Source organism: Lissotriton vulgaris, chromosome 3_2 (genome assembly GCF_964263255.1).
Source record: "Lissotriton vulgaris chromosome 3_2, aLisVul1.2, whole genome shotgun sequence".
NCBI lineage: Eukaryota > Metazoa > Chordata > Amphibia > Caudata > Salamandridae > Lissotriton > Lissotriton vulgaris.
Window position 1 is genome coordinate 246,750,777 of NC_141690.1, and position 26,025 is coordinate 246,776,801.

The 26,025-nt window shown below is 47.1% G+C and overlaps 1 protein-coding gene across 1 annotated transcript in view; it reads right to left on the reverse strand.

Annotated features, from left to right (window-relative positions):
* The window catches only part of DNAAF9 (dynein axonemal assembly factor 9), an 816,325-nt gene that overhangs the window by 534,385 nt on the left and 255,915 nt on the right, over positions 1-26,025 (reverse strand). Inside the window, exon 7 of the mRNA XM_086964303.1 lies at positions 9,070-9,147. Coding sequence (XP_086820429.1) covers positions 9,070-9,147 — 78 coding nt within the window. The remainder of the gene's footprint in view (positions 1-9,069; positions 9,148-26,025) is intronic.

Here is a 26,025-nt window from a genome sequence, read left to right on the forward strand (position 1 = left end):
TCCCGCCTAACCTTAGACGTCAGGGCTCGACAGTCGGTACAGGCACGGTCGTCGTGGTCGAGGCCTAGACACTGCAGACACCGGCGATGGGGGTCGGTATTCTACATCAGTCGACTACATTTCGAGCAGGGTGTAAACCCGGGCATCCCTACCGGCACCTGAAGAGTCGAGAACGACTAGAAGAGTGTAACGCCCTGATGTTCCCAGGATCGGGGACAGCCCGCAAATACTCAGGACAACAGGCAACAAGTAAGCGCTTTACCGATTTAATGTTTAAGGGTAAAGAACAATGCTTATTATAGTTACACACTGTACAAATAGTATCAACGGATGTTAACGGTACCCAATCACAGCTCCTGGATGGTCTCACCGTCCTTCGCATGAACACCAGTCCCAGTGTTCTCCCAACGACGGACACCGTGCTAAGTAGGGGCCGACAATGCCGCCCGACAGCTGTGATGGGTGCGATACTCGGGGGCCCTGGTCATGATCTTAGGTGGGGCTCTATTAGAAGTACCAAACAAGGGAATGCCCAGCCGGGCACTCTACCTTCCATTTGTGTATTAGCAGGGAACAGCCGCTCGACCTGCACTACTTCGTGAGCCCTTTCCTTGTTGCTTCTCAGGAACCAAACAGTACGGGCACGGACAGAGAGCAGCCGCTCTTCTCTCCCTGTATTGGTAAAGGCTAATAACACCAAAACGCTGAGACGCGGCAAACACCTCCGTGGTGTGCGTCTCAGCAGTGGCGTGTTAATGGTCTCCGGTGGGAGCAGAGAACGCCCGTTCCTGCACCAGGGTTCTGTGGATGTTCAATGCACAGCCGTGCTTCTCTGGCTTCCGTATCACAGACGCTGCAAACACCTCCGCGGTGTGCGTCACGGGTACAGCATGAAGCCGGTACCAAGATGAGCCAGAGAGCATCCGCTCTATCGGACTTCGGCGTCCTTTGGTCTATTTCAGCTGCGGAACACAGGGGAGTGAAATCATACGGCGCCAACAACAGTTCGAATATCCGACACTGCGTCCTCGAGTCTGCCTGCTTAAGTAGGAGTGTAGTTCCGTGTTGCCTCCCCTCTAAGCATGCTGGTAGTTGTAGTTTCCGCGGCGCCGCTCCATGCCGCGGGACCCCTCATTCTCCAGCTGTCATCCGTGGGTCAGGGCGAACATGACAAAGAGGATCAAAAATGATCAAAAAGTTTCAGTCAAAAAGTGACTAAGGGGTAGAGCTTCTCCAGATCTGTGCTAGATGGCGCGGAAAAAAGAAGAACTGACGTCAGCGCGCATGGGCGGCGTCTAAGTACTCCGACGACGTCACTCCGCGCAGACGATGCCGACGACGGACGCGGAGCCAGAGACGACACCTAACGACGTGCAGGGGTATTGCTCGCAAAAAATTCCAGATCCAGTCTGACGCCTGGGGATATTCTAAGGTAAGGAATCTAATACTAACCTGTTTCTTTCAGATATATTCTTTACATGGGGGCGACAGTATTCAAGGTAAGTGGCGTCATCTTGGTCCTCGATCCAGACACTGGGTTCAGCCTCTGCAAAGTGGGTCCCTCTTCATGCGCCGGAGTGTTTTCTTCATCAGAGGATGAATCATAAGTGACGTAGTGGGGGCTGGCAATGACGGCCCTACTTCCTACCGTAACGCTTGTGTCACGAGATTAACCCAGGAAGGTACAATTTAGGAGAGGATACTCAAAGGAGGCTCTATAGACCGTATTCTTTTATTTTCTTCCGTTTTGTTTGGGGGACACAGAATTGGTAACACTTATGTTTGCTTGAAGTGGAGTCCTGGTTTTAGGAGGTATTCCTGTCTTCACCGAGGGTCCGGAGATGTTATGTTATGTTATGTTATATGTGGTTTTGTAGCGCGCTCCGATAGTCAAGACTGTCCTGGCGCGGGAGTGAAACTGAAACAGAGTGGGAAGTAGGTATGCTAATCATGAGTTTGAAAGAGGTGAGTTTTGAGCAGTTTTTTAAAATTGGTCAGATTGGGAGCGTGTCTTAGAGCGTCTGGCAGGGCGTTCCACATTTGAGCTCCCTTTACCATGAGGGATTGTCCGCCCAGACGGACTCTTCTAAATCTGGGGATGATCACCTGCTTTTTGGAGGTGGAGCGCAGCTGACGGGATGGGAGGTAGGGTGTGAACCTTTTGGCTAGGTAAGAGGGGCATGGTCCATTGAGGGCTTTGTAAACAATGACCAAAGTTTTAAAGCGCACTCGTTGAGCCACAGGGAGCCAGTGAAGATCCTTCAGCTGTTTGCGCACGCTGAGTCTCCTGGGGATGTTAAAAATGAGTCTCACCGTGGCATTCTGGACGACCTGTAACTTCTTGATCATATAGTCAGGAGCCCCTAAATAGAGGGCGTTTGAGTAGTCCAGCCGGGAGAGTACCAGAGCCCTGGCAACCGTTTCTTTCGCTGATTGAGGAAGGAGGGGAAAGAACTTGCGAAGAGTGGTCAGAGTTCCAAAGCATGTTCCAGCCAAGCGTGAAATCTGATCACGGAAACATAAATCGGCTCCGAACCAAATACCCAGATTCTTGGCAATCCTGTTCTCTCCCTTGGGGCATGTTGATTCACCGGGCCAGATGGACTCCTTAAAGTCACTGGGGAATTGGCCGTAGAGCAGGATTTCTGTTTTATCCTCGTTGCATTTGAGGGATGATTTGGCTAGCCAGGTGAATACGGAGGAGAGGCATTGTCGAACTCCAGAGATGCACACCGGGGACAATGAACAAACCAAACAAAAACGCTTCTTAGGGTAGGGGTTGTGAGGGAGTACCACCACTTGCCACCACCTTGTGCAGCCCAGCTTTGGTTTTAGGTAGAGAGACAATGTCCTCCCTTTATGATGTTCCCTTCCCCGCCCTGTGCCCTAAGAACACCCGTAGCCTGAACCATACCTTGTCCAGCCACGCTCCTCGTGGAGAGAGACAGGGTGACGCGTGGTCTCGTTGCCCTCCTGGAGTCTCCTTGTCCTCCTGGACGTTGGCTTGGGTTTCCTCTTCCTCAGATGTCCAGGCCTTGTCCACAGGATCGGCGTGGGCTCCGTTTCTTTTCGTCCTCTGGTGTTTGCGTCCGCTTCCTCTCTCCGAAACGCGTTCTCCTCACCCTTGCTTTTGCTGCTTTCTTTTGACAAGGCTGTCCGAGACGTCCTACGGGGCTCCTCCCCGAAGGAAGCTCTGTGATGACTTAAAGGGATACTACATCGCCTGTGTATGGAGCAACAGTATTTCAGTCTCATCGCTTAAAGTGGAGTAAGGCAGCCCTCACCCAGTCCGTCCTCAGCCCCATGACAGCTTGCTTAACTTTCCATGTTGCTGTTGTGAGAGAACTCCGCTTCGGCTGCCAGTTTCATAGTGTGTGCTAGGCGTCAATCCCTGCAGGTCTGAAGAGTCTTTTATATTTTGAATAATGTGAAAGTCGCGCACTAGTTCTCTTTGTGCACTGGAGAGAGGTACATATTGCACACTTTGCATGTGTTAGAGTGCACGTATTTGGCTCCGCACCGAGGGCACCATCAGAAGAGGTCCTTTTTTGTCTCCATCACTCAGCGACAATCCTTCTCAACAGGGCGTTTGTGCTTTTGTTGTCAGGTAACCAGTCCATATGTGTTGTCTACTGGATCTCCGGTCGCATCTTTTCTTGAATGTAGGCTGCACTGGAGTCGAATGCTGCAGAGCTCTGACACAGTCTGTCCGAGCCCGGTGGCGGAAAAAACTTTCTAACAAGGGAGCCGTTGAACATGCACAATACTTGAGGGGGGAGGAGAAAAGACGCTGATCATAAATCCTCCTCAGGGAAGAACAACCTACAGATTCCAGTCCCAATACTAGATGGCAGGAGTATGCATAACATGTGCATCTGCAGTCAGCACATGCTACGAATATTTATTTTTCATGCTTTAGTCAATCAAAACCATAGATGATAATAATCACCGTAAAAGAAACAGGAAAGATGCAACTTACAGAGAAGGTTATTGTTAAAAATCAAATTGGAATGCACTAACAAAGTATGGCAAAGTAAGTCATTCCAGTGTGTGCTTTGCAAGAAAAGTGGAATGTACAGTTAAAATTATTGCTAATAATGGCATTGGTATATGCTAATACAATTAAGTCAGTCCACTGTGTGCTTTACATGATATATGGAGATAAAAATTCTGATTTGTGTAGCATGTTGGGAGACGTCAAGTTGTTTGCAACATATTGAGGTAGATCTTAGTATGAAAGCCATCAAAAAATGGCAAGAACAGGAGAATCATGTTCTTACTATTATTACCTGGAAAAGTATAAAAAGCTAAATTTTAGTGTTCTTCGAGGATCTAATTGGAGGAGAATGTTATTTTTTAGTAAATGGATCCTGTATCGTACTCCTGCTGCCATCTCTAAAATGTATGCTAATACTAGTGCCATCTGTTTTAGATGTCAGCAACATACTCCTGCTAATTGGTCTCACATTATAGCTCACTGTTTTAAAATTGTGCCTTTTTGGAATGAGATTTTCGAATATTTACAAAAGTATTGTGGGATCCAGATTACTTACAATGTTAAATTAATACTGTATGGATAGGATTCTGATCTTTGATTGTTAGAACAGATGGTTAAACTATTATTTATTGTAATGGCAGTGGCAAGGTCCCTGGTGCTTCAGAATTGGAAATTAATACAAGCTCCTTCGTTTAATACCTAGCTTCAAAAAATGAGAAATATTAGAACGAGTGAATTTCGATATGCACAGCGAATTGGTGGGACAAGGAAATTTGATAAAATTTGGAGATTGTATTTTGAGTAATATTGGACTTTTGTATTCTGTAAATTATGTTGTTTTGTACACTTACTTTTTGGTTCACAATGTATGTTATTTTATTTCTATATATTGAAATTATGATACAAGAACTTCAATAATAAAAATAAAAAAAAGAAAAATGAAAAAAAGTTGATTGCAACAGTGGCTGAGGTACGCCCTGCATGTCTTAATCATATATTGCTCTCAACTATCTTAATTACAAGACTGTGTAGGAAGGATTTAAGATGGCTATGACAGGCAGGCAGCCCCTGATTGTCCGAACCTTCAGCATGTTAAATAGCCCAAGTAGCAGGAGTCTGCGAGCTTCTAAAAGCGCACGGAACAGACACAGGATCTGTATGACTGTTTCAATTTCTCTTTTACAGCGTCTACATTTATACTCTCAAGGTGATTTTTGCCACTTCAGGATTAAGTCCTTTGTTCGCAGTGCCCACAAAAAAAATGCAATTAACCTGTTTTTTATACACTTTGTGTAATTAAATTACAGGTATTACCGTTTCCCTGTCACACTGCAAGTTTTTATGACTGTCCAGGCGTGGGTATGCTACATCACTGCATTCTTGTCCTGATGCTGCACAGCTCCTGATCACTGGCATTCACAGCTTTTTTAAATGTTATATAATTGACATACCGGTTCCATACCTCCTTTGAGTGCAAGTTGTCAAGACTTCTAAGTAACAGCAGTGGGATGAAAATCCGATAGGGCAGGTTAGCTTTTGCCTTATGAGGTCATTCAGCGCATACAGGTTTGGTGCTCTCATTCTCTAGAAAAGCTTGAGAAACGCACTGCCTGGCCACAGTTTCAAACTCGAAACAAACCTGCATCAGGGAGGACATGTTTGGTTGACTAAAAATGCATTTATAGATTTTTGCCAGTAATGCTTCCAGCAGTTTCGCCTATGTACCCAGCATCATTTCACTTCCACATGCGGTTGTTGGAGTCCGTTTCCCCCTCATGACCGGAAGCATCCAGCCCAAGCTTGAGCCCCTTAGATTTTTGGATGAGGCAAAGAAACAAGCTTCCAGGCCATAAGCTTTAGTTTTGATGGATTCTTTTTGCAGCAGGGAACTGTCTCTGGAATATTGCCAAATGTATAGGTATTTATATTACAGAACTGTACTGATAGGTCGCTCATCTAACATAGTTCCTGGCTTATTTATCCTTTTTTCAAAGATGATGATCTTGGTTTTTGCCAAATTGACTTGCAGTTTGTTAAATGAGGTGTATTCATTAAGTTTGGTTTTCAGTGTCTGCAGACTCACTCAGTTTGCTCAGCATTAACAGATTGCCCGCGTATAGTAAACTGGATAATTGTTTCATCCCTAGTTTGGGGAATGTGGGTTAACCAGTCAAATGCTGATGTAAGGTCTGAGATGTATAGATTAAAAAACAGTGGTGCCAAAACACACCCTTGTTTTAAGCCTATTGTCGTTTCATTCTCCTGGACAGGGGAACCTTTGATCACCCAGTTTTATTCTTGTCCACGTATCTGTATACAAGAGTTCTATTGCTCTCTATAGCTCTTCCTGGAATTACTCATGCACTTCGCTTTCCCCAGAGAATCTTCCCCGGGACCCAGTGGAAAGTGGCCTTAAAGTTGACAAAGCACATATACTGGAGTGAATGGGTTTTAATCGATTAGTCCATGAAGAGAGAGATTGCCATCAGATTTGAGATGCATCCTTGCTTTTGCAGAAATACTTTTTGATTCAGGGGTATTATGCTTTGAAGATCAGCCCAATTCCTGAAGTGTTCCAACAGTAAACCAGCGAAGTATTTGCTTCACTGTCCCAAAGGGGTATCAGCCAATAGATGCTGTGCTGAGTTCCCACCTTAATGAACACGAATGGAGCTTCTTCTTTTTGATGAAGTTGTCTGAATGGTAGTGAGAGCTTATTGGGTCATAGTGAGGGGTTCTTCTTAAACGGTAACAGGGCCTGGTGTATTCCGTTGGGACCCAAGGCGCAGTTAGAGCATGAATTTGCAATTATTTGTTCGATGTCGATGCTCATGTAACCTACACTTCCTGTTCAACTGTTTTCTTGTGAACTGAACCGCCCATCAATGTGACTCTCTTTCGTGATGTGATCGGAACACGTCAGGAACGCACCTTGGGAACTGGTACAGGGGAGGACTACGTTCCCTCTGTGGCAGCCAATAATTGTTACAATTTGTGCTGGACTTGAGCAGGATTCTCCAACCATGATATGGTGTGTTAGATAATACACCCATTCATGCTCACTGATGATTGCATTGTTTGCTTTGCATGGCCCATGCTCTTTTTTTTGTTAACCATCTGCCACAATTCCACTGAGTTGTTGCTTTCACTGAAATACATGTGAGTGGTCCAGTATTTGTCATAGTGGGAGTTCTTGACTAGCTCCTTTTTAAGTTTTCTCTTAGGTAATTCCACTGCTGCTTTTAGTGCTCTGTTCTGTGGACAGATTCGTATCTGCCATAGGTGTTTAAAAAAAAAACGTTTTTGTCAATACATCTCGCTTCTGAGGTGCTTCATTTCTTCACTTGTACCTCTGGGGTGTGGCAAATGTTGCGATATGTGGTAGGGAATTTAGATACAGTATGCTCTATAAAACTCTCCCAGTGGATCATTATGTCTACTTCGCCTGTGTCCCTTGAAAAGTAAAATATGCAGTGGTCAAGAATTTCTGGCAATTTCTGTTCGTCCAATCTTAATCTTTTCATTTTTGTGGTGCGGGATTCTGCCATCAATGTTTTTGTTGTGGGCAAAATTGGCGGCCTCAGAGACAGTGGTGTAAGATGCAGATGAAGGTCACTTTCTAGGCATTGTTCTATTCTAAATTGTTGAATGTGGTAGATTGAACAAGGAGAACTTTGCCATATTAGTACAAGTAAGAAAAGCAATTCTCTGTTGTCCTAGCCTATGAATGTGGAATGTCGCCGGAGAACCTGCTTTTAGGACCCTAAACTCTGCAGCTGAGCAGAAGTCAATGAGGCCTCTCCTAGTCTTTCAGTGAGGCTACCGGTAGGGAGGACCTGATCTGGGATTGCCGCACATTGCCCACTTCGTGTTGAGCCACTTCTTCCTTCAGGCTATTACACAGGCCGAGACTAAAGTCTGCTGTCATCATCGTGTCTGCATTCATATAGTCTACTTTCATGCCCATTATGACTTGGTATCGTGTTTCATAATTAACCTTTTTCCTTTGATCTGGGAGATTGAGGTAAATGTTTCTAATTATTAAAGGCAAGATACGATCCTGAGTCCAACCTAATATGCATACTGCTAATATCCTGGGCTCAATCATCGGGAGCTGTGAATTGCGTATGTGCAAGCTAGTGTATGTAAAATGGTGAGGCCACCGCTAGTGTGACCTCCCTGCTTGACCTTGATTGCACCCATATTTCTTGAAGCATAATGAAATGGAATTGTTGCCAGTATCTTTCGAAGTTGTAGTCGTTGACTTTACTAAGTAAGCCCTCTATGTTCCAGGGACAAATATTTACTTCCTTTACCTGCGCTTCTGTAAATTTCAGTAAAATTCAATCTCTCCTGGGTTTAAATTGAGAGTATGGCTACGAGCCAGCTCCACTCGGAGCAAATGTGGCAAGATTGCACTGATTCGTGTCCATTTGCTTGAATATTTAGCCTGAGTGGCAGTGGAGCAGTGAGGTTGTGGGTGATTGAGGATGCCAATGAAGATGCGAACCGCACATCTCAGGACTGATGTCGGGTGGAACCTTCCCAGTAAAAATGGATCCGGCTGGATAAAATGGATCCAGCTGGATAAAATGGAACCGGATGGATAAGTGGGGGTGTGAGGAACTAAGAAACGACGGAATTTTTTTCACTCCAGTTCCTTAACATTGATATTAATGAGTATACTAAATTGGCAAGTTGTTGTGAAGCAAAGGTGACAACGGTGGGCTCTATTGACTGGTAATTCAACCCGTAACAATCTAGTTTACCGAGGGTGGTCAAGGGGTATAAGTATAACCAGTCTATTGTATCGCTTTTCTTGCCTAGGATTGTATGATGCACTGTTGTTCTCCTTCATGTCATACGAACACTGCTTTATTTTGAATGAGATCATGAGCAAAGTTAATAAAAAGAGTTATAAAAAAAAAAACAATGTAGTTTAACATAACATATATACTAATAAAGAGGTGTTAAAACATGCATTCCACAATTATCAAAAGAAAAAAAAAAGCTCAGCTGTCATCATACTAATAGGTAGGAAAGGCTGGCACTGCGTATTATGAATATATTACCTCCGTCACGAGAACCTCAAGGGAAACTGGATCCATTCTGCTGTACGTTTTCCACAAATCCACACTTACATCTAATAACTGCAAAATAAATGTATATTTATTCAAAATCAGTGTACATAGACCGAAGATTACGATTTATTTTTATTTGATGAACTTCACGAAAACACTCCAGTTAACATGCTTTATAGGGCTGAATAAAAATGCAATTTCTGCACAACATTCCAAGAAAATCCACACCAATTCTAGGATTTTTTTTCTTCTATTATGACATTTCATTGTTTTAGCCATTTTCAAAGAATTGACCGAGGCAAGTTGTAAAAACAAATAATACATCCCAAAAAAAGCAGTGCAGTTTCTTTCAGTTTATGCAGCTTCCATTACCCTTCAATACCCTGTCCTCCCTTGCCTCTACAAGAGCCTCATATTGAAAATTGCACATGTAAACTCAGTTAAAAGTTAACATCCTGGGTTAGCTATCATCTGAGCCAGAGATCGGGTCGGGTTAGGCGTTTGGTGCCGAGGGAGGTGAGTTGAGCCGAGCCGAGCTGCTTTAGCGTGGCGGCGCGTAGTGCGGCTGCCTCCTGCCTTGCCTGCCTTGCCTGCCTTGCTTCTGCGACCCGCTTGTGGCTCTCCTCGCTACTCCCTGCTCCTCGCCCCGCGCTGATATCCCGATCCTGTTCTCCAGCCCTCATCTTCACCTGGCCGCCTGAAGTTTGACAGTTACTTGGGCGGCAAGTGGTGACTGGGTGCAGGGGTCTAGTGGAGTGGGAACCTCCCCAGCACCTGAGACACCCTAGGTAGCGATTATTTCACGCTCCCCAAAAAAAGGAGAAACAAAAGGCCACCAGGAAAGTCCCCCTGGGAAGCGTTTACACACACGCCCTTCCACAGAGACCCAAAAACAAGGGGGCACCAGGGCATGAGGACAGCCCCGCCCCAGGGCAAGGACACCTAGGATACCCTAAGGAGACCCTAGGGGTTCCCCAGCTAGTGGAGTAGAGAAGTGGAGCATTGTGAGGTGCGGGGGATAGCGGCGACCAGAGGGGCCAGAAGAAGTTGAGAGGTGAATCTTTGCCATCCCTGTACACGTGTTTCGGGGTATTTACCCCTCATCAGCAGGGATTAGGCTATCTTCTGGGGTTGCAGTGTGCTGCCAATTATTACCAGGTATAGTACCACACAAAGGCGCGCAGGTGCGGGGTCCCGAGCTCGTCAGCCCAAACTCCAAGGGGCATAAACATTCACCAGAATGGGGTTGCACACTGCTAATACACCAGCGGGATCGCCCCTAAGGACCATGGTAATTGTAGTACCGTTCTCTGCGATGCATCTTCTTTCGAAGATAGTAGAAGATCGAAAGATGATGCATCGCGAACACGTTACTACATTCACCAGAGTCCTAAGGGGCGCCACCGCAGGTGTGTGAGTAGTGTGCGACCCCACCCCCATTTGTAACATTAAAGCTCCCTTGAGCAGTTGGCTGACGAGCCTGGGATCCCGCACCTACGCGCCTGAGTGGTACTAAGCCTGGCAGATATTTGGCAGCCATCGGCAAACCACAGAACACGGCATATCCCTGCTGACGAGAGGTGATACCCCGAAACACGTGTCCAGGGATGGCGAAGACAGCGAAGATAGCAGAAGATCGAAAGATGATGCATCGCGAACACGTTACTACATTCACCAGAGTCTTAGGGGCGCCACCGCCGGTGTGTGAGTAGTGTGCGACCCCACCCCCATTTGTAACATTAAAGCTCCCTTGAGCAGTTGGCTGACGAGCCTGGGATCCCGCACCTACGTGCCCAAGTGGTACTAAACCTGGCAGATATTTGGCAGCCATCGGCAACCCCAGAACACGGCCTATCCCTGCTGACGAGGGGTGATACCCCGAAACACGTGTCCAGGGATGGCGAAGACAGCGAAGATAGCAGAAGATCGAAAGATGATGCAACGTGAACACGTTACTACATTCACCAGAGTCCTTAGGGGCGCCACCGCCGGTGTGTGAGTAGTGTGCGACCCCACCCCCATTTGTAACATTAAAGCTCCCTTGAGCAGTTGGCTGACGAGCCTGGGATCCCGCACCTACGCGCCTGAGTGGTACTAAACCTGGCAGATATTTGGCAGCCATCAGCAACCCCAGAACACGGCCTATCCCTGCTGACGAGGGGTGATACCCCGAAACACGTGTCCAGGGATGGCGAAGATAGCAGAAGATCGAAAGATGATGCATCGCGAACACGTTACTACATTCACTAGAGTCCTTAGGGGTGCCACTGCCGGTGTGTGAGTAGTGTGCGACCCCACCCCCATTTGTAACATTAAAGCTCCCTTGAGCAGTTGGCTGACGAGCCTGGGATCCCGCACCTACGCACCTGGGTGGTACTAAGCCTGGCAGATATTTGGCAGCCATCGGTAACCCCAGAACACGGCCTATCCCTGCTGACGAGGGGTGATACCCCGAAACACGTGTCAAGGGATGGCGAAGATAGCAGAAGATCGAAAGATGATGCATCGCGAACACGTTACTAAATTCACCAGAGTCCTTAGGGGCGCCACCGCCGGTGTGTGAGTAGTGTGCGACCCCACCCCATTTGTAACATTAAAGCTCCCTTGAGCAGTTGGCTGAGGAGCCTGGGATCCCGCGCCTACGCGCCTGAGTGGTACTAAACCTGCCAGATATTCGGCAGCCATCGGCAACCACAGAACACTGCCTATACCTGCTGACGAGGGGTGATACCCCGAAACACGTGTCCAGGGATGGCGAAGACAGCGAAGATAGCAGAAGATCGAAAGATGATTCATCGCGAACACGTTACTACATTCACCAGAGTCCTTAGGGGCGCCACCGCCGGTGGGTGAGTAGTGTGCGACCCCACCCCCATTTGTAACATTAAAGCTCCCTTGAGCAGTTGGCTGACGAGCCTGGGATCCCGCACCTACGCGCCTGAGTGGTACTAAGCCTGGCAGATATTTGGCAGCCATCGGCAAACCACAGAACACGGCATATCCCTGCTGACGAGAGGTGATACCCCGAAACACGTGTCCAGGGATGGCGAAGACAGCGAAGATAGCAGAAGATCGAAAGATGATGCATCGCGAACACGTTACTACATTCACCAGAGTCTTAGGGGCGCCACCGCCGGTGTGTGAGTAGTGTGCGACCCCACCCCCATTTGTAACATTAAAGCTCCCTTGAGCAGTTGGCTGACGAGCCTGGGATCCCGCACCTACGTGCCCAAGTGGTACTAAACCTGGCAGATATTTGGCAGCCATCGGCAACCCCAGAACACGGCCTATCCCTGCTGACGAGGGGTGATACCCCGAAACACGTGTCCAGGGATGGCGAAGACAGCGAAGATAGCAGAAGATCGAAAGATGATGCAACGTGAACACGTTACTACATTCACCAGAGTCCTTAGGGGCGCCACCGCCGGTGTGTGAGTAGTGTGCGACCCCACCCCCATTTGTAACATTAAAGCTCCCTTGAGCAGTTGGCTGACGAGCCTGGGATCCCGCACCTACGCGCCTGAGTGGTACTAAACCTGGCAGATATTTGGCAGCCATCAGCAACCCCAGAACACGGCCTATCCCTGCTGACGAGGGGTGATACCCCGAAACACGTGTCCAGGGATGGCGAAGATAGCAGAAGATCGAAAGATGATGCATCGCGAACACGTTACTACATTCACTAGAGTCCTTAGGGGTGCCACTGCCGGTGTGTGAGTAGTGTGCGACCCCACCCCCATTTGTAACATTAAAGCTCCCTTGAGCAGTTGGCTGACGAGCCTGGGATCCCGCACCTACGCACCTGGGTGGTACTAAGCCTGGCAGATATTTGGCAGCCATCGGTAACCCCAGAACACGGCCTATCCCTGCTGACGAGGGGTGATACCCCGAAACACGTGTCAAAGGATGGCGAAGATAGCAGAAGATCGAAAGATGATGCATCGCGAACACGTTACTAAATTCACCAGAGTCCTTAGGGGCGCCACCGCCGGTGTGTGAGTAGTGTGCGACCCCACCCCATTTGTAACATTAAAGCTCCCTTGAGCAGTTGGCTGAGGAGCCTGGGATCCCGCGCCTACGCGCCTGAGTGGTACTAAACCTGCCAGATATTCGGCAGCCATCGGCAACCACAGAACACTGCCTATACCTGCTGACGAGGGGTGATACCCCGAAACACGTGTCCAGGGATGGCGAAGACAGCGAAGATAGCAGAAGATCGAAAGATGATTCATCGCGAACACGTTACTACATTCACCAGAGTCCTTAGGGGCGCCACCGCCGGTGGGTGAGTAGTGTGCGACCCCACCCCCATTTGTAACATTAAAGCTCCCTTGAGCAGTTGGCTGACGAGCCTGGGATCCCGCACCTACGCGCCTGAGTGGTACTAAACCTGGCAGATATTTAGTAGCCATCGGCAACCCCAGAACACGGCCTATCCCTGCTGACGAGGGGTGATAGACCGAAACACGTGTCCAGGGATGGCATAGACAGCGAAGATAGCAGAAGATCGAAAGATGATGCATCGCGAACACGTTACTACATTCACCAGAGTACTTAGGGGCGCCACCGCCGGTGTGTGAGTAGTGTGCGACCCCACCCCCATTTGTAACATCACTTCCACTCCACTTCAAGTTTTCAGGCTCCGGCTCCCCTTGTAATCCGTCACCTGCTTTCTACTGCCTCCTGTCTCCTACTCCTTTGCGTTCTACGCCCTCCAGTGTTCTAAAACTTCTATCAAGATCTGCGACATTGTAAGCAGCGTAAAGTCACAAGCGACACTGATAGGAAAAAAATGGGAAGGCTCCAATCTTCGACTTCGAAACTTCTGGCCCAACGATCGGACACCAGGGTTCAAAGACCAGGTACTTGCCGAATAGAAGAGCATAGAAAGGTGACTGTGCAGAACAGCTACGTGGACAAGGAACGCGGGGCTGATTCACCCCAGGCCAACCACCACCCTCACAAATCTGCAAAACGCCAAAAAGCTCAAATGTTATATGCCCCTGGCAAAGACAGTCTAAGATATGATATGACCTCACAGAACAGGACTTCACAGGACGAGCAACAAGTGGGAGAGGAACAAATAAACTCCCAAACACCAGGAACATAAATACAAATATAACCCAAAACCTGAGTGAACATGTTGAAACAGCAATAGCAATAGCAACAGTGTATTAGTAGTAGTAACGGCCCTAAAGGCAACAGTGATATCAGAAACTTCTAACAACTGTCCAACAAAGGTAACTCCAGCAACTGTGGAAGAACAATTGATATATATTTCTATGAAACTAGCACAGAAACCAATGGAACTATTGCTAACATTTCAGCATGTGCTGATCAACACAACATTTTGAATCAAAACTCTTTATTGACCTTACCTTTTTCTCCAAAAATCTTCATAGTGAAGGCAAATAGCACACAAGCTGAAGAAAATCCAATCGATCACAGCTCGCTTTGCTACAACTACTCAGGAATTGGCACACTTGCGACTACAAACTTAGACAATGGTCTCACGGAAGCTGTGAGAAAGTAGCTCCATATATACTGGACCAAAGTAAGGTACCGTGTGTATAGAGTCCACAATCCCCAGAGTTATAACAGAGGTTAAAGCCAGGTGTGACCTTACTCTCTAGAGTGGTAGCTTGGTTGTGCAGTAAGGCAGTACCAGAGGACAGTGTAAAGCATTTGCTGTACCCACTCAGTCAGCAAAAGGTTTCACACACTCAAAGACTGAACTCCAGGCCAATTATTTTTATATCAAAGATATAGTTGTTTTATTTCTAGAACCAACAGGTATCAAAATATACTTTTCTCAATATGAGAGGTCTCAGATGAGTACTTTGCAGAAAGGCAATAAACTTTGTAAACACAATAGGTACAGGGGTTGCAGTAGGCAACACAATTCTAAACACAATTTTGAATTGAGCTCAATGGGTTTTCCTATATAAATACAGCTGATTACTTTGTAGATTACTCTAGTTCCAGGACTGGATCCTAGATTCAGTCCTGGGATCTAAACTGAAAACAGCTTAGTAAAAACGTTTTTATTACGCAGGGCGCCGGGTGCAGGGGTGTCTTTGGGCGTCGGGAAATCTTACCCTTGGCTGGTCGCGGTTAGAGGGATCCCTGGTTCTGAGGCTGCAGGCGTCGAGGAGGGTCTTTGGACACTGGACTTCGGGTCACAGTCGCCGGGGGGACGTCCTCATGGTCTTGGATCACTAGGGCACGGGCCGGGCTCAGCGGGTGCAGAGCGGGTAGGTCTCGAGCTTCCTGGCTGGCACCAGGGGGTTGGTTGTTGAAGCAGAGCCTCTGCTTATGGGAGTTCCAGTCAGTAAGAGGGTCAAGGCAGGCAGGTCCTCCAGGTGTCCCAAGGTTACTGTCCGCAGGGGTCGCCGGGCTTAAGCAGGAGCAGGTTCCAGGATCGACAGGCCGGTAGGGCTGGGGCCAAGTCAGTTGGTGTTGTCCTGTTGTGAGCAGCTGCACGGCGGGTCTTCTTCTTCTTGATCTTCTTTCTTCTTTTTCTTATCGGGATCTGAGGAAGGAAGGTTCAGGGAGCCCCTAAATACTGAATTTAGGGGCGTTACAGGTAGGGCAAGGGCAGGGACTAATAGGTCCCTGTCTTGGGGTGGGTACACCCCAAGACAGGGACCTAGCCTGCTCCTCTCCTGTGGGAGGGGGGCAGGAGCCTAGCTGTGATCGGGCAGGGCCATCTTCAAGATGGCCGGAGCCCGGGGTCGTGCTTCACCTCGTCTCCCCCACATGAGGGATGGGGTTGACACAGGCTAGCACACCCCCCTTCCTGGCGTAGGTTTTCCCGCCAGTCTTTCCGCCGGAGTGGGGGGTCAGGACTGGTGGGGGCCAGTTGCTTGGTACAGCAAATAGTCTGGAGAAGCTCTCAGAGGCAGGCCTTTGAAGCTTCCCCCTGCCCATCCTGACCTAGTACCTCGCCCAGGATGTGCATTGTTGCAGGCCCAGGAGAGCGGGGGGTCTCCACTCAGGGGTCAGCAACATGTCTGCTGTGTGGCAGCCTCGGCAGCCTCTCAGTCCAGACGTGGATTGCAGGTTTAGGTTTCAGGGGCCATCCCTAAGATTCCTTCTGGTGCATTCTACATTAAACCTTGCACTGGCATCAGTGCGGGTTTAATGTGCTGAGAAGTGTGATACCAAACTTCTCAGTCTATAGTGAAGCCATTATGGTGCTGTGGAGTTCGTAATGACGACCTCCGAGCACCATATACTCTTAATGGCAGCACTGCACTTACAGTGCCCAGGAATATCCCTGGGTACTGTAGGGGCACAGGGCTCATGCACCTGTGCCCACACCACTGGCATAGGGCACCCAGCTAGAGGGGTGACTGAGGTATGCCAGGGCAGTGGGATTGTGGGCATGGCCCACAGGGATGTACTTAGACACTAAGCCTGCAAGGCAGTGTGTGGGTGTCAGGGTACAGGGCCCCTAAGGGTGGCACAATAAGTGCTGCAGCCCTTAGGGGTCTTCTCTGGCCACCATGCCCTGGGTACCTAGGGTACCATTTACTAGGGGCTTATAGGTGGCCAGAGATGCTAATTTGGTTTTAGTTTCAATACAGTTTTAGGGAAGGAACACAGGCCCTGCGTACCTGAATGACAGGAGCCCAGGGCACACTAAGTCAAAGCACATCAGCAGCAGTTCAGAAAAAAGTGGGGGCATACCAATGCAAGAAAGATGGCACTTTCTCACAGAAGCTCCATTCACCTCTGCTCCGGAGGAAAGCGAGATAAGTAAGGAACTTCCTTCTTTGTTACGATACACTACAGGCGTCGGAAATAATTGTATATTTTCGAAACCCCAGTTTGACCCCCTGGCCTTTCCCTTTTTGCCCATCAAATCCGGAGACGAGGACCTATTATCAAAAGAGAGTCCCGACCTAGACTAAAGTCCATTAAGCGCAAATGAACCACTGCCGCCCCACTTGCGTAAAACTGAAATGGAACCTAGTTGGGTGCCACAATAAAATAGAAAACCATCTTGAATTGATTAATGAAGCCTTGATTTGAATGGCAAACGCAGCCATAATGCACGCGGATAAATTAGACATTCAAATAAACATACTGCAATTAGTAGCCAGCCTGATATCTGGAGTGGACTTAAAACTGGAGCATTTAAACTCCCTGATACGCAGAGCATAGGAAAATACAGATCTAAAGGTAAAACCAAACAACTGCGGGTGCTCCCCAATCCTGCAGACCTTGGAAAAACTCCCAGAAATAATGAGTACTCTAGTTACAGACCTTAACTGTGAGGCGGATAGGTGGACGAGCAATTCATCACGCCCCTCTCACCACAACTCAACCCAGAGTCTAAGCACGAAGACTATATATCAAGAAATAAATATGATAAAAGCCACGAACATTCCGTAAGGGCAAATGGTAGAACAAACAACCAATATGAGAACTAGTGATACGTAGTGCACATTGGGCCCACATCAACGGCCGCAGAACAATCTGGATAGTTCAGGATTAACGCAGGAAACCCTTAGGAATGACGGTAACTATCCCAAATGCCCACTGAGCAATAACACATTGGCTCTGAATCCAAATTCACAGGCAAAACCACAATCTTGCCACATTACCGATAATGGTCTGGAAAATCTGATGATTTAACACCATCTTCTTTAGCATTCCAACCTCTATCTAGGAAAAACAAGAAAAAACTGAAAAAGTTAAATAAATCAAAAAATGACAAAATACATTCTAAAGGGACCATTAAGCATTGGTTTGTGTCAGAAAATCAGGACATCAAAGATAACAGCAAGGCGAATCAGAATGGCTGTGATCCCAAACAAAAACCAACCACTGCTGATCAAAAGGGAGACACACAAATATATGGTATAACTATTACTGAAAGACCTCCTCATAGCCTCTCATGACGACAAGATCTCCTGCGCCCAGAGACCACTTGAGCATCACATAGGGCCCACAGATCAATGAGCCACGCCAAGAAATTACAAATATACCTGCCGCCGGAAAGCCTATAGCCTATAATGAGCCCCAACTTGTAAACACACTCAATGATCAACAGGAGAGGATTATTGTGCAAGCAAGTTTTAATGACTGCCCACGCACCCAGGATCACGCACTCACCCCTACGACTGATCCGCAATTCTGTATCTCGAACACAAATTGGACCGAGGGGGATCTGCTCTTTGCGAAAATCCAACTCAGAATTTAATAGAGCCTTTGGAAACCACCAAGACTCTACCCAACCCACTTAACCTCTGCCAGGCTCTTGTCACAGACCGCGAAAACCCAAAAGTTTTGTTATATCCGGAATATATTTTGCAGGAGAGCTGGGACATTCTCAACAGAGGGAACCTTCTGAAGCTCTGCGAAAACATTCCAGGTCTCGAAAACATCAAAACAACTGATATTGAGAGGGTGGCTTTCTCCGGCCGAGGGCCGATCGAATCAAATGAAACAACTGAGATAACCTTCTCAAACGAGACCATGGCGAATGTTTTGAAAGGACACAAAACGCAACTGGACAACTGGGGCATAAAAGTTAAGCCATTGCCGGTTACTAAATACCCAGAGATTTAGAAAAACAAAGGGCAAACTGCTCAATAGGGAGAACTAGACCTGAACGAACAGAAAAGGACGAATAGCAAACACCTAACTTTATCTGCTACAAGAAAGTTTTTACATGGCTCCATAGGTGGCACACACACAATAAAGTGGCGCAACAATTTAATTCAAATCACCAAACATATAGATGGAGTCAATCGCTCCTGCTCAACTGAAGGGAACAGTACCAAAGATTGGGCCTGGCTCCCACTAGCTCTTAATATTAGATCATTATTGGGCAACCAACCGATACCATCAAAGACCACCTTTGGCCACACCCAGCACAATAGCCTCCTGAGAATAACCGAACAATTAATATAATGACCTGGAACGTTGCAGGGATACATAAAGTTTTGCAAAGTCCAGGGGCAATTACATTTCTCGCAGGAGCAGATATAATCTGTACTCAGACCAATAGGGGATTATGCTGAATACTTCAAACCAGCAATAAAACTCAACATTTTCGGGAGACCGTCCGGGGGCATCTCAATATACGTCAAGCATGCACTAAAAGTACATTTTTCAGTCATAAAGAATTCATCAGACATGTTTTTGGCTGGCACCTTGAAAGGTCTGATCACGTCAGACGGCCCAATATCAATACTCTTAATCAAAGTCTATTTTAACCGCCACGAGCCGGGAATAAAACAACAAACTCAATCAGCTAATAAACGAGATTGAAACTCTTCTATAACAATATGCAGGTTTGGATTCCATCATTCTCGGTGATTATAACATGCACAACATAGGGCAAAAGACACCTGAAAATCACCGCAATGGGAGCACCAGAAGATTCCTAATGCAGGCCTTAAAGCTGGTAACAACACACTTTTTAACCACAAAAGCCAACCCAACAGCACCGATAGTACCCACTTATAACAACCAGACAACAATAGACTACATTTTACTAAGTGAGTCTTCAAAAACACATGTTAAATTATGCAGTCCGACCCTGGAACGAAAGTGACCATGCTGCCCTTACCTTAGAGTTGTCCATTACTGAGAAAACATGTTATACTCTTCACTGTATTGGAGCTACAAATGGGGAAGAGTCATATAGACTCCTTGGAAGAATCAAATAGGGGCCGCTCCCAAGTCATAAGTTTGCCTCTTGGAAACTAACATGGAAGGGCTGGCAGATCGGCCATAAAGACAAGGGCCGATTAGGGGAATGGGGTTCACTCGCTTATGACTTAGCTCATCAGCTTCGGGGAGCGACATTCAAAGAACCTATGTTGATTCTGCTTACAAATTGGGATATCAACCAGTAATTAGGAAACAGAGAGAATCCGCTTGACGCAAGCACTTGGACCGCCCATGTTAAAGCCATCTACACCGACGACTTGAAGTCAAAATCAACAGAAATAAAAGCCCCCGGGGAAGATCCAAGTAAACAACATCTGAAATTATGGATCCTGTGGCCGTTCCCACCCTATCAGAAAAACAAACAATACAAACTATTCTGAAAAAATACGCCACAATGGAGTTCCTGGACCTAATGGAATGCCTGACTCCCTCTTTAGAGAGTACGTCAACTTCTGGGCTGAGAATTTGGGACAGTTGTATGCTAAGTGCAGATTCCTGGAGGGGATCACTACTACACCCAATTTACAAAAAAGGGCAGAGCACAGACCCCAGGAACTATCGTATGATCGCCTTATTGGACATCGAGGGCAAGGCTTATGCTAGCACTCTCCTGACGGAACTAGCAGACTGGGTCAGCAAGGAAGATCTGCTCCCTTTCTATCAGACCGGGTTCCGTTCAGGAGGCTCCACTTTAGACAATATCATTGCCCTATCATACTTAGTACACCAAACAATGGCTTGTGGCAATCAGCCGCTCTTTGCTTGTTTTATCGCTTACACAGTAGCATTTGATGGGGTAGATTGCAATATTCTATGAAAGAAATTAGCCTGTTGAAACATCTGCCCGAAATTGTTACAAGCCATCAGATCATTATATATGAAAACTTGAGTAGAGTTAAACTCTCGTGCGAATCTGCTACAGCAAAAATCCTCACAGATCACGGGTTAAAGCAAGGCTCTGTCTTTGCCCCGTTGTTCTTCAATCTTTGGCTAGTGCACTGCACGGAGCAACTTTAGCGACCCCTAGGATGGGGGAATTAGGATCCAGTTGTTACAATATGCTTACGACCTGGTCCTTTTGGACCATACCAAAGTCGGCCTTCAAAAAGCTTTAACAGCACTCTCAGAGTAGAACACTAAAAATAAGCTGGTTGCAAACCCAACGAAATCCAAGATAGTGATCTTTGGACGCCATCCAAAAAAGAAGCTTATGAAATGGAGTTAGGGACCACTAATACTGAACAGTACACGATCGTACAATTATCTCGGAGCCTAGTTCAGTGATACTGGCCGGTCACAGGCCCACCGTCATAAGCTCCAGCAGAAAGGAAAAATGGTTACCTATGCCATCTGTAAACTTAATGCCACTTTGGAAAGCCCAACAACTACAACCACCCAACGAGTCCTGAAGGCAAAATGATTACCTTCCCTCAATTATGCGATACAGGCGTACCCAGGCAAATTTGCACAGGACCTTGAAAAGATCCACTGTGCAGCATACAAAAAGTAATTCTGTCTTCCAGCATGCATCTAATCGACAATCTCTGGTAGAATTGGCAAGTCTGGCAAAATATTTTTATTTAACCACTGTTGCACCAGAGAAGTAAATGAAGACTGTTATAAACAAAATATTCCAAAATCCAGATAATCCATGGTCAACTGGTTTTGCCTTAGCCAAAGGTCTCCTGAATTTAGCCATAGAGAACTGGGATCCTAATATAATTAAGTATACCACTATTAAAACATCAATAAAAAAGCAAGTAAGAACATGCTCTCGTAAATCGGACATCAAAGCTCTGACAGTTAGAGGCTTCCATGAGACCCAAAGTTCTCTTCATACATCATATGGCCTTGAGGTAATTCAGTTTTGACTCCATTTTGTATTCAGTCGCCATTTTGTATTCAGTCGCCATTTTGTGTTGCCCTCATTCAGGCAGCTTGGCAAACCAAGTGTTTTTGCCCTTTGTACTGCTACGTGTCAAATAACCCCCCCTTCCTTGTTGTGAAGCCAATTCCAAGAACTAGCCAAACTGACTAATCCTTGTCTAGACTGACTAATCCTTGTCCCAACTATCTGTTGGCCTTCAGTATTCTTTCCCTGCCTTATCTTATTTGTTGGCCTTCGGTGTTCTTCACCTGCATTATCCTATTTCTTAAGTTGTCCTTTGAAGCACACAAACAAGTCTTGCCATTACTGATTGACCTATAGGTGCTGTCATTGATTGACTTATGGGGTTGGGCAAAAAAACGGCTCAAGGGGGACGTTCTTGAAATGAAATGAAATGAAAAAGATTCTTAATAGAGCGCACTGTGACCAAGCGGCTTCCTGGCGCTAGAGGTAAAAAACTGAGGGAGATGGGAGAAGCCAGAACTGTTTAGCAGGAATAAGCAATAGAAAACAAATGGGTTTTTAGGGCCTTGCGGACTTGGGAGTAAACAGTGATGGATCTGATTGATAGGGGAGACTGTTCCAGAAAGAGGGACCCAAAACAGAGAATCTGGTGCCTCCGCTTTTGGATCTACGGAACCGAGGTACATTGGAGAGGAACTGATTAGAGGAACGGAGGGAACGGTTAGGGGTATAGGGAGTGATAAGAGAGTTAATAAAGGCTGGGCCGATGCGGGCTCGAGCCATGAAAACCAGACAGCCCATCTTAAAGAGGGATCTCTGAGAGATGGGGAGCCAATGAAGTGCTTTCAAAACGGGGGTAATATGGGAAGACTTTGGAATGTGAAGGATAAGGCGGGCGGCCTGATTCTGAACAGCCTGTAGGCGGCGAAGTTCATACGCTTGAATGCCCACGTACAGGCTGTTCCCGTAATTGAGACGGGAAAGAATCATTGCCAGGATAATAAGCTTAAGGGCGTCAGGAGAAAAAAAACGGGACACCTTTCGGATGATTCGGAGAGAAAGAAAACAGGAGGAGACAACCGAGCTAATCTGGGCATGCATAGAGAGGTCCCGACTGACTCTAATGCCCAGGGTCTTTGCCGAGGCCGCTGGTGAAGGTGGGGGGCCAGAGATGGAGGGCCAAAAGGCGGTTGACCAAGGGGAAGAGGGAAAGCCAGTCAGGACCAACTCCGTCTTGTCCAGATTGAGCTTCAGTTGGTTCCGATTCATCCAATCTCAAATAAAGACCAAGGAGAAGTGGAATTTGGGTAGGGAGTGCAAGGGAGAGGAAAGATCAAAAACAAGCTGGAGGTCATCCGCGTAGTTATACACGGAGACCCCCATATCAAGAAGGGAAAGAATAAGAGGACGGATATAAAGGTTGAAAAGAAGAGGGGACAGGGAGGAGCCTTGGGGAACTCCACAGGAGACCAAGCGGGAGGGGGCGGAGTAACAGGAGAGATGAACCGCCTGAGTCCGATCTTTAAGAAAGGAAGCGAGCCAAGAGAGGGCAGTGCCCCCGAACGCCCGCTGCGCTGACACGGTCGAGAAGGATGGCATGGTCGACCGTGTCAAACGCAGCGGACAGATCGAGGAGCACCAAGGCTTGGGGCAAGTTAGAATCTGCCTTGCTCTTTAGCTCGGTGGAGTGAGCCGGTCTGAAGCCCGCTTGGTGGGAGGCCAGGAGATGGTTGTCCTCGATGTAGGAAGAGAGACAAGAGGTGATGTAGCTCTCCAAGATCTTTCTGAGGTAGGGGAGAAGGGAGATAGGCCTAAAGTTAGAGGGGAGGGAAGGGTCTAAACCAGGTTTTTTTAAGATAGGACGAACTATAGCGGATTTGAAATACTTGGGGACTGAACCAGCGGAAATAGAAAAATTAAGAAGAGAGAGAGGAGGGTCAGGGCAATGGGTGAAAAGTACTTTCAAAATGCGAGCTGGCGCACAGTCAGCTGGGGAACCGGACTTCACTTTCTGAAGTAGAGCCAAGAACACATCCAAAGAGATAGGGGGAAACTGGTTAAGAGGGATAGAGGACAGAGAGGGGGCAGAGGAAGGGGGGGACGGAGGGACAGAGGGAATATTAGATTTGATCTTGGCAATCTTCTCAAGGAAGAAGTTGTTAAGAGAAAGGCAAAGGTCTTGGGAGGGACTAATATTCAAGTTGGCTCTGTCGGATGCAACAAGGTTGCGAACTATAGAGAAAATCTCCTTAGGTTTATTGGCTGAAAGGGATATTCTTTCCGAGAAATAAATGGTTTTGGCACGCAGTATGGCTTTTTTATAGCTCGCCAAAAGCATTTTGTATTTAGCTCGCAGAACAGGGCAGTATTTACGCCTCCAATGACGTTCGGAGCGTCTAAGGTCCAGTTTGAGGATTTTTAGCTCATCTGAAAACCATTTTTGGGCGTCATGGGGGCGACAAGTCTTGACTTTCCTAAGAGGGGCGACTAAATCACAGGAAGAAGACAGCCAGTGATTCACAACATCTATTTGATGGTCAATAGGGAGGTTGCATAGGTCAGGGCCAGAGGAAGCAAGGGAGACACACAGAGAGTCAAGGTCCACCCGGTTCCAATTTCGGGCCAAGATGTTTTTAGGTAGGGGGGCCTCTCTTGCGTTCCGAGCTCAATGGAAAAAGAGATCAGTGAATGATCAGACCAGGTGCAGGGAAGAACGATGGGGGGAAGAATGGGACAATTAGCTGACCAAATTTGGTCCAAGACATGACCGTGGATATGAGTGGGGGAGTGAATATGTGAGGAAAAATTAAGAGACTGAAGGGCGACAGAAAAATCCTTAGAAGACGAGTCTTCTCTGGGATCGCCCGGCCAATAATTAAAATCCCCCAGAAGGAGCACAGAGGAATTATTGACAACGAGCGTGGCCAGAAGTTCCTGCAGAGCAGGAACAAAAGAGGACTGCGGAGGGCGATAAAAAAGGGCTACAGTAAGAGGGGCCCTAAGATTGACTGAACGGGCAACTAGGAAATCTACTCCACACATGGGAGGATAGGAAAGAGACAAACTGGAGACTGGAACGGATGATCATCGCCACTCCATCCCCCCCTCCCCCCCCCCCCCCCCCCCCCCGAGTTTACCGGTGGGACGATCCGCCCGAAGAGCATAGTAAGAATCGGGGAGGGCGGAGAGAAGATCAGGAAGGGAATCATCAGAAAACCAGGTTTCCGTAAGGAAAAGAAAATCAGGGGTGTCAGTGTCCAATAAGTTAAAGATCTCCAGCTGATGTCTGCCTGCAGATCTAGTATTGAGCAGGTAGGCAGTGGCCGTGCTAGTTCTAGTTCTTGTTACATGGTCCCTTGTTTTGAATGTTTTTCTATTGGCTAATATTTGGTGCATGGGGAGTGTTTTTCTGTGGGTGTGTATGGTTATAAAAGACTGTGAGCCATGGAGTGAAGTGGCAGTCTCCTGAGAACCTACTATTGGTGTACTTCTGGGACAACTGTGCATAGCTGTAGCTAATAAATTTGGTTTTCTATGCTAACAGAGTATTCCGTGTCTCTGTATAACAAGGCAGGTGAACTCAGAGATTTCAGGCGTGTCCTGCGCCGCCAGGCCCTTCTAGGCCCGGTTTTTCAACCTCAAATCACATCTAATACAGCCGGTGGGGAGGCAAGCCCTACAAAGGATTCTTGCAGCCAGACTACACCCGCTCTCTCTAAAACATCTCTACTCTACTTTACAGTGAAAGTAAGACCAGCGATCACGAAGTGTCGTCTCTGCTACTATAAGCGTGAATCATTGGCTCACATCTTACTATGCTGTCCCGCCCTGTTGCCAGTCCGCCGCATCCATCTAAGGCCCATTCTCCTCCAACTGGGCACGCGGACGGCAAAGGAGGCCGTCCTTCAGTTACATGTGCTGGACACAGTGAAGCATATGGCCAATTTTGTTAAGTTCATCTATCACGCCCGTCAAGCCCTAATGGACGGGTCAACCTTGGTACCGCATGGAACCCATATGGATGAGGTTTCTATGCAGTCTGACTCCCACTGAAAGTTCGCCCGGCGCATTTAACAGACTAACATTAATTGCATTTTATAAAATAAAACACCAAACAGTGGTTTTAGGAACAAGATGTGAATATATATCATTACATTATTCAATTTAAACTATCCTTTTTATACTGATCATTCTTTTGTATTGGTTTTTATTAATCACACAAATAAAGAATCATTGTCATTGTCACAGATTAATTGCTTGCATAGAACTTTGGATTTAATTTTGCTCCTCTCATCTGCGGGATCATAGCGGCTCACTTCCAAGGTAATCAACACTCAGTTTTTTTCCCCAACCAATTAGTACAGCTGGGTCTACCTTTCTCAAATGGGTTGCAATCACTTGCTTTG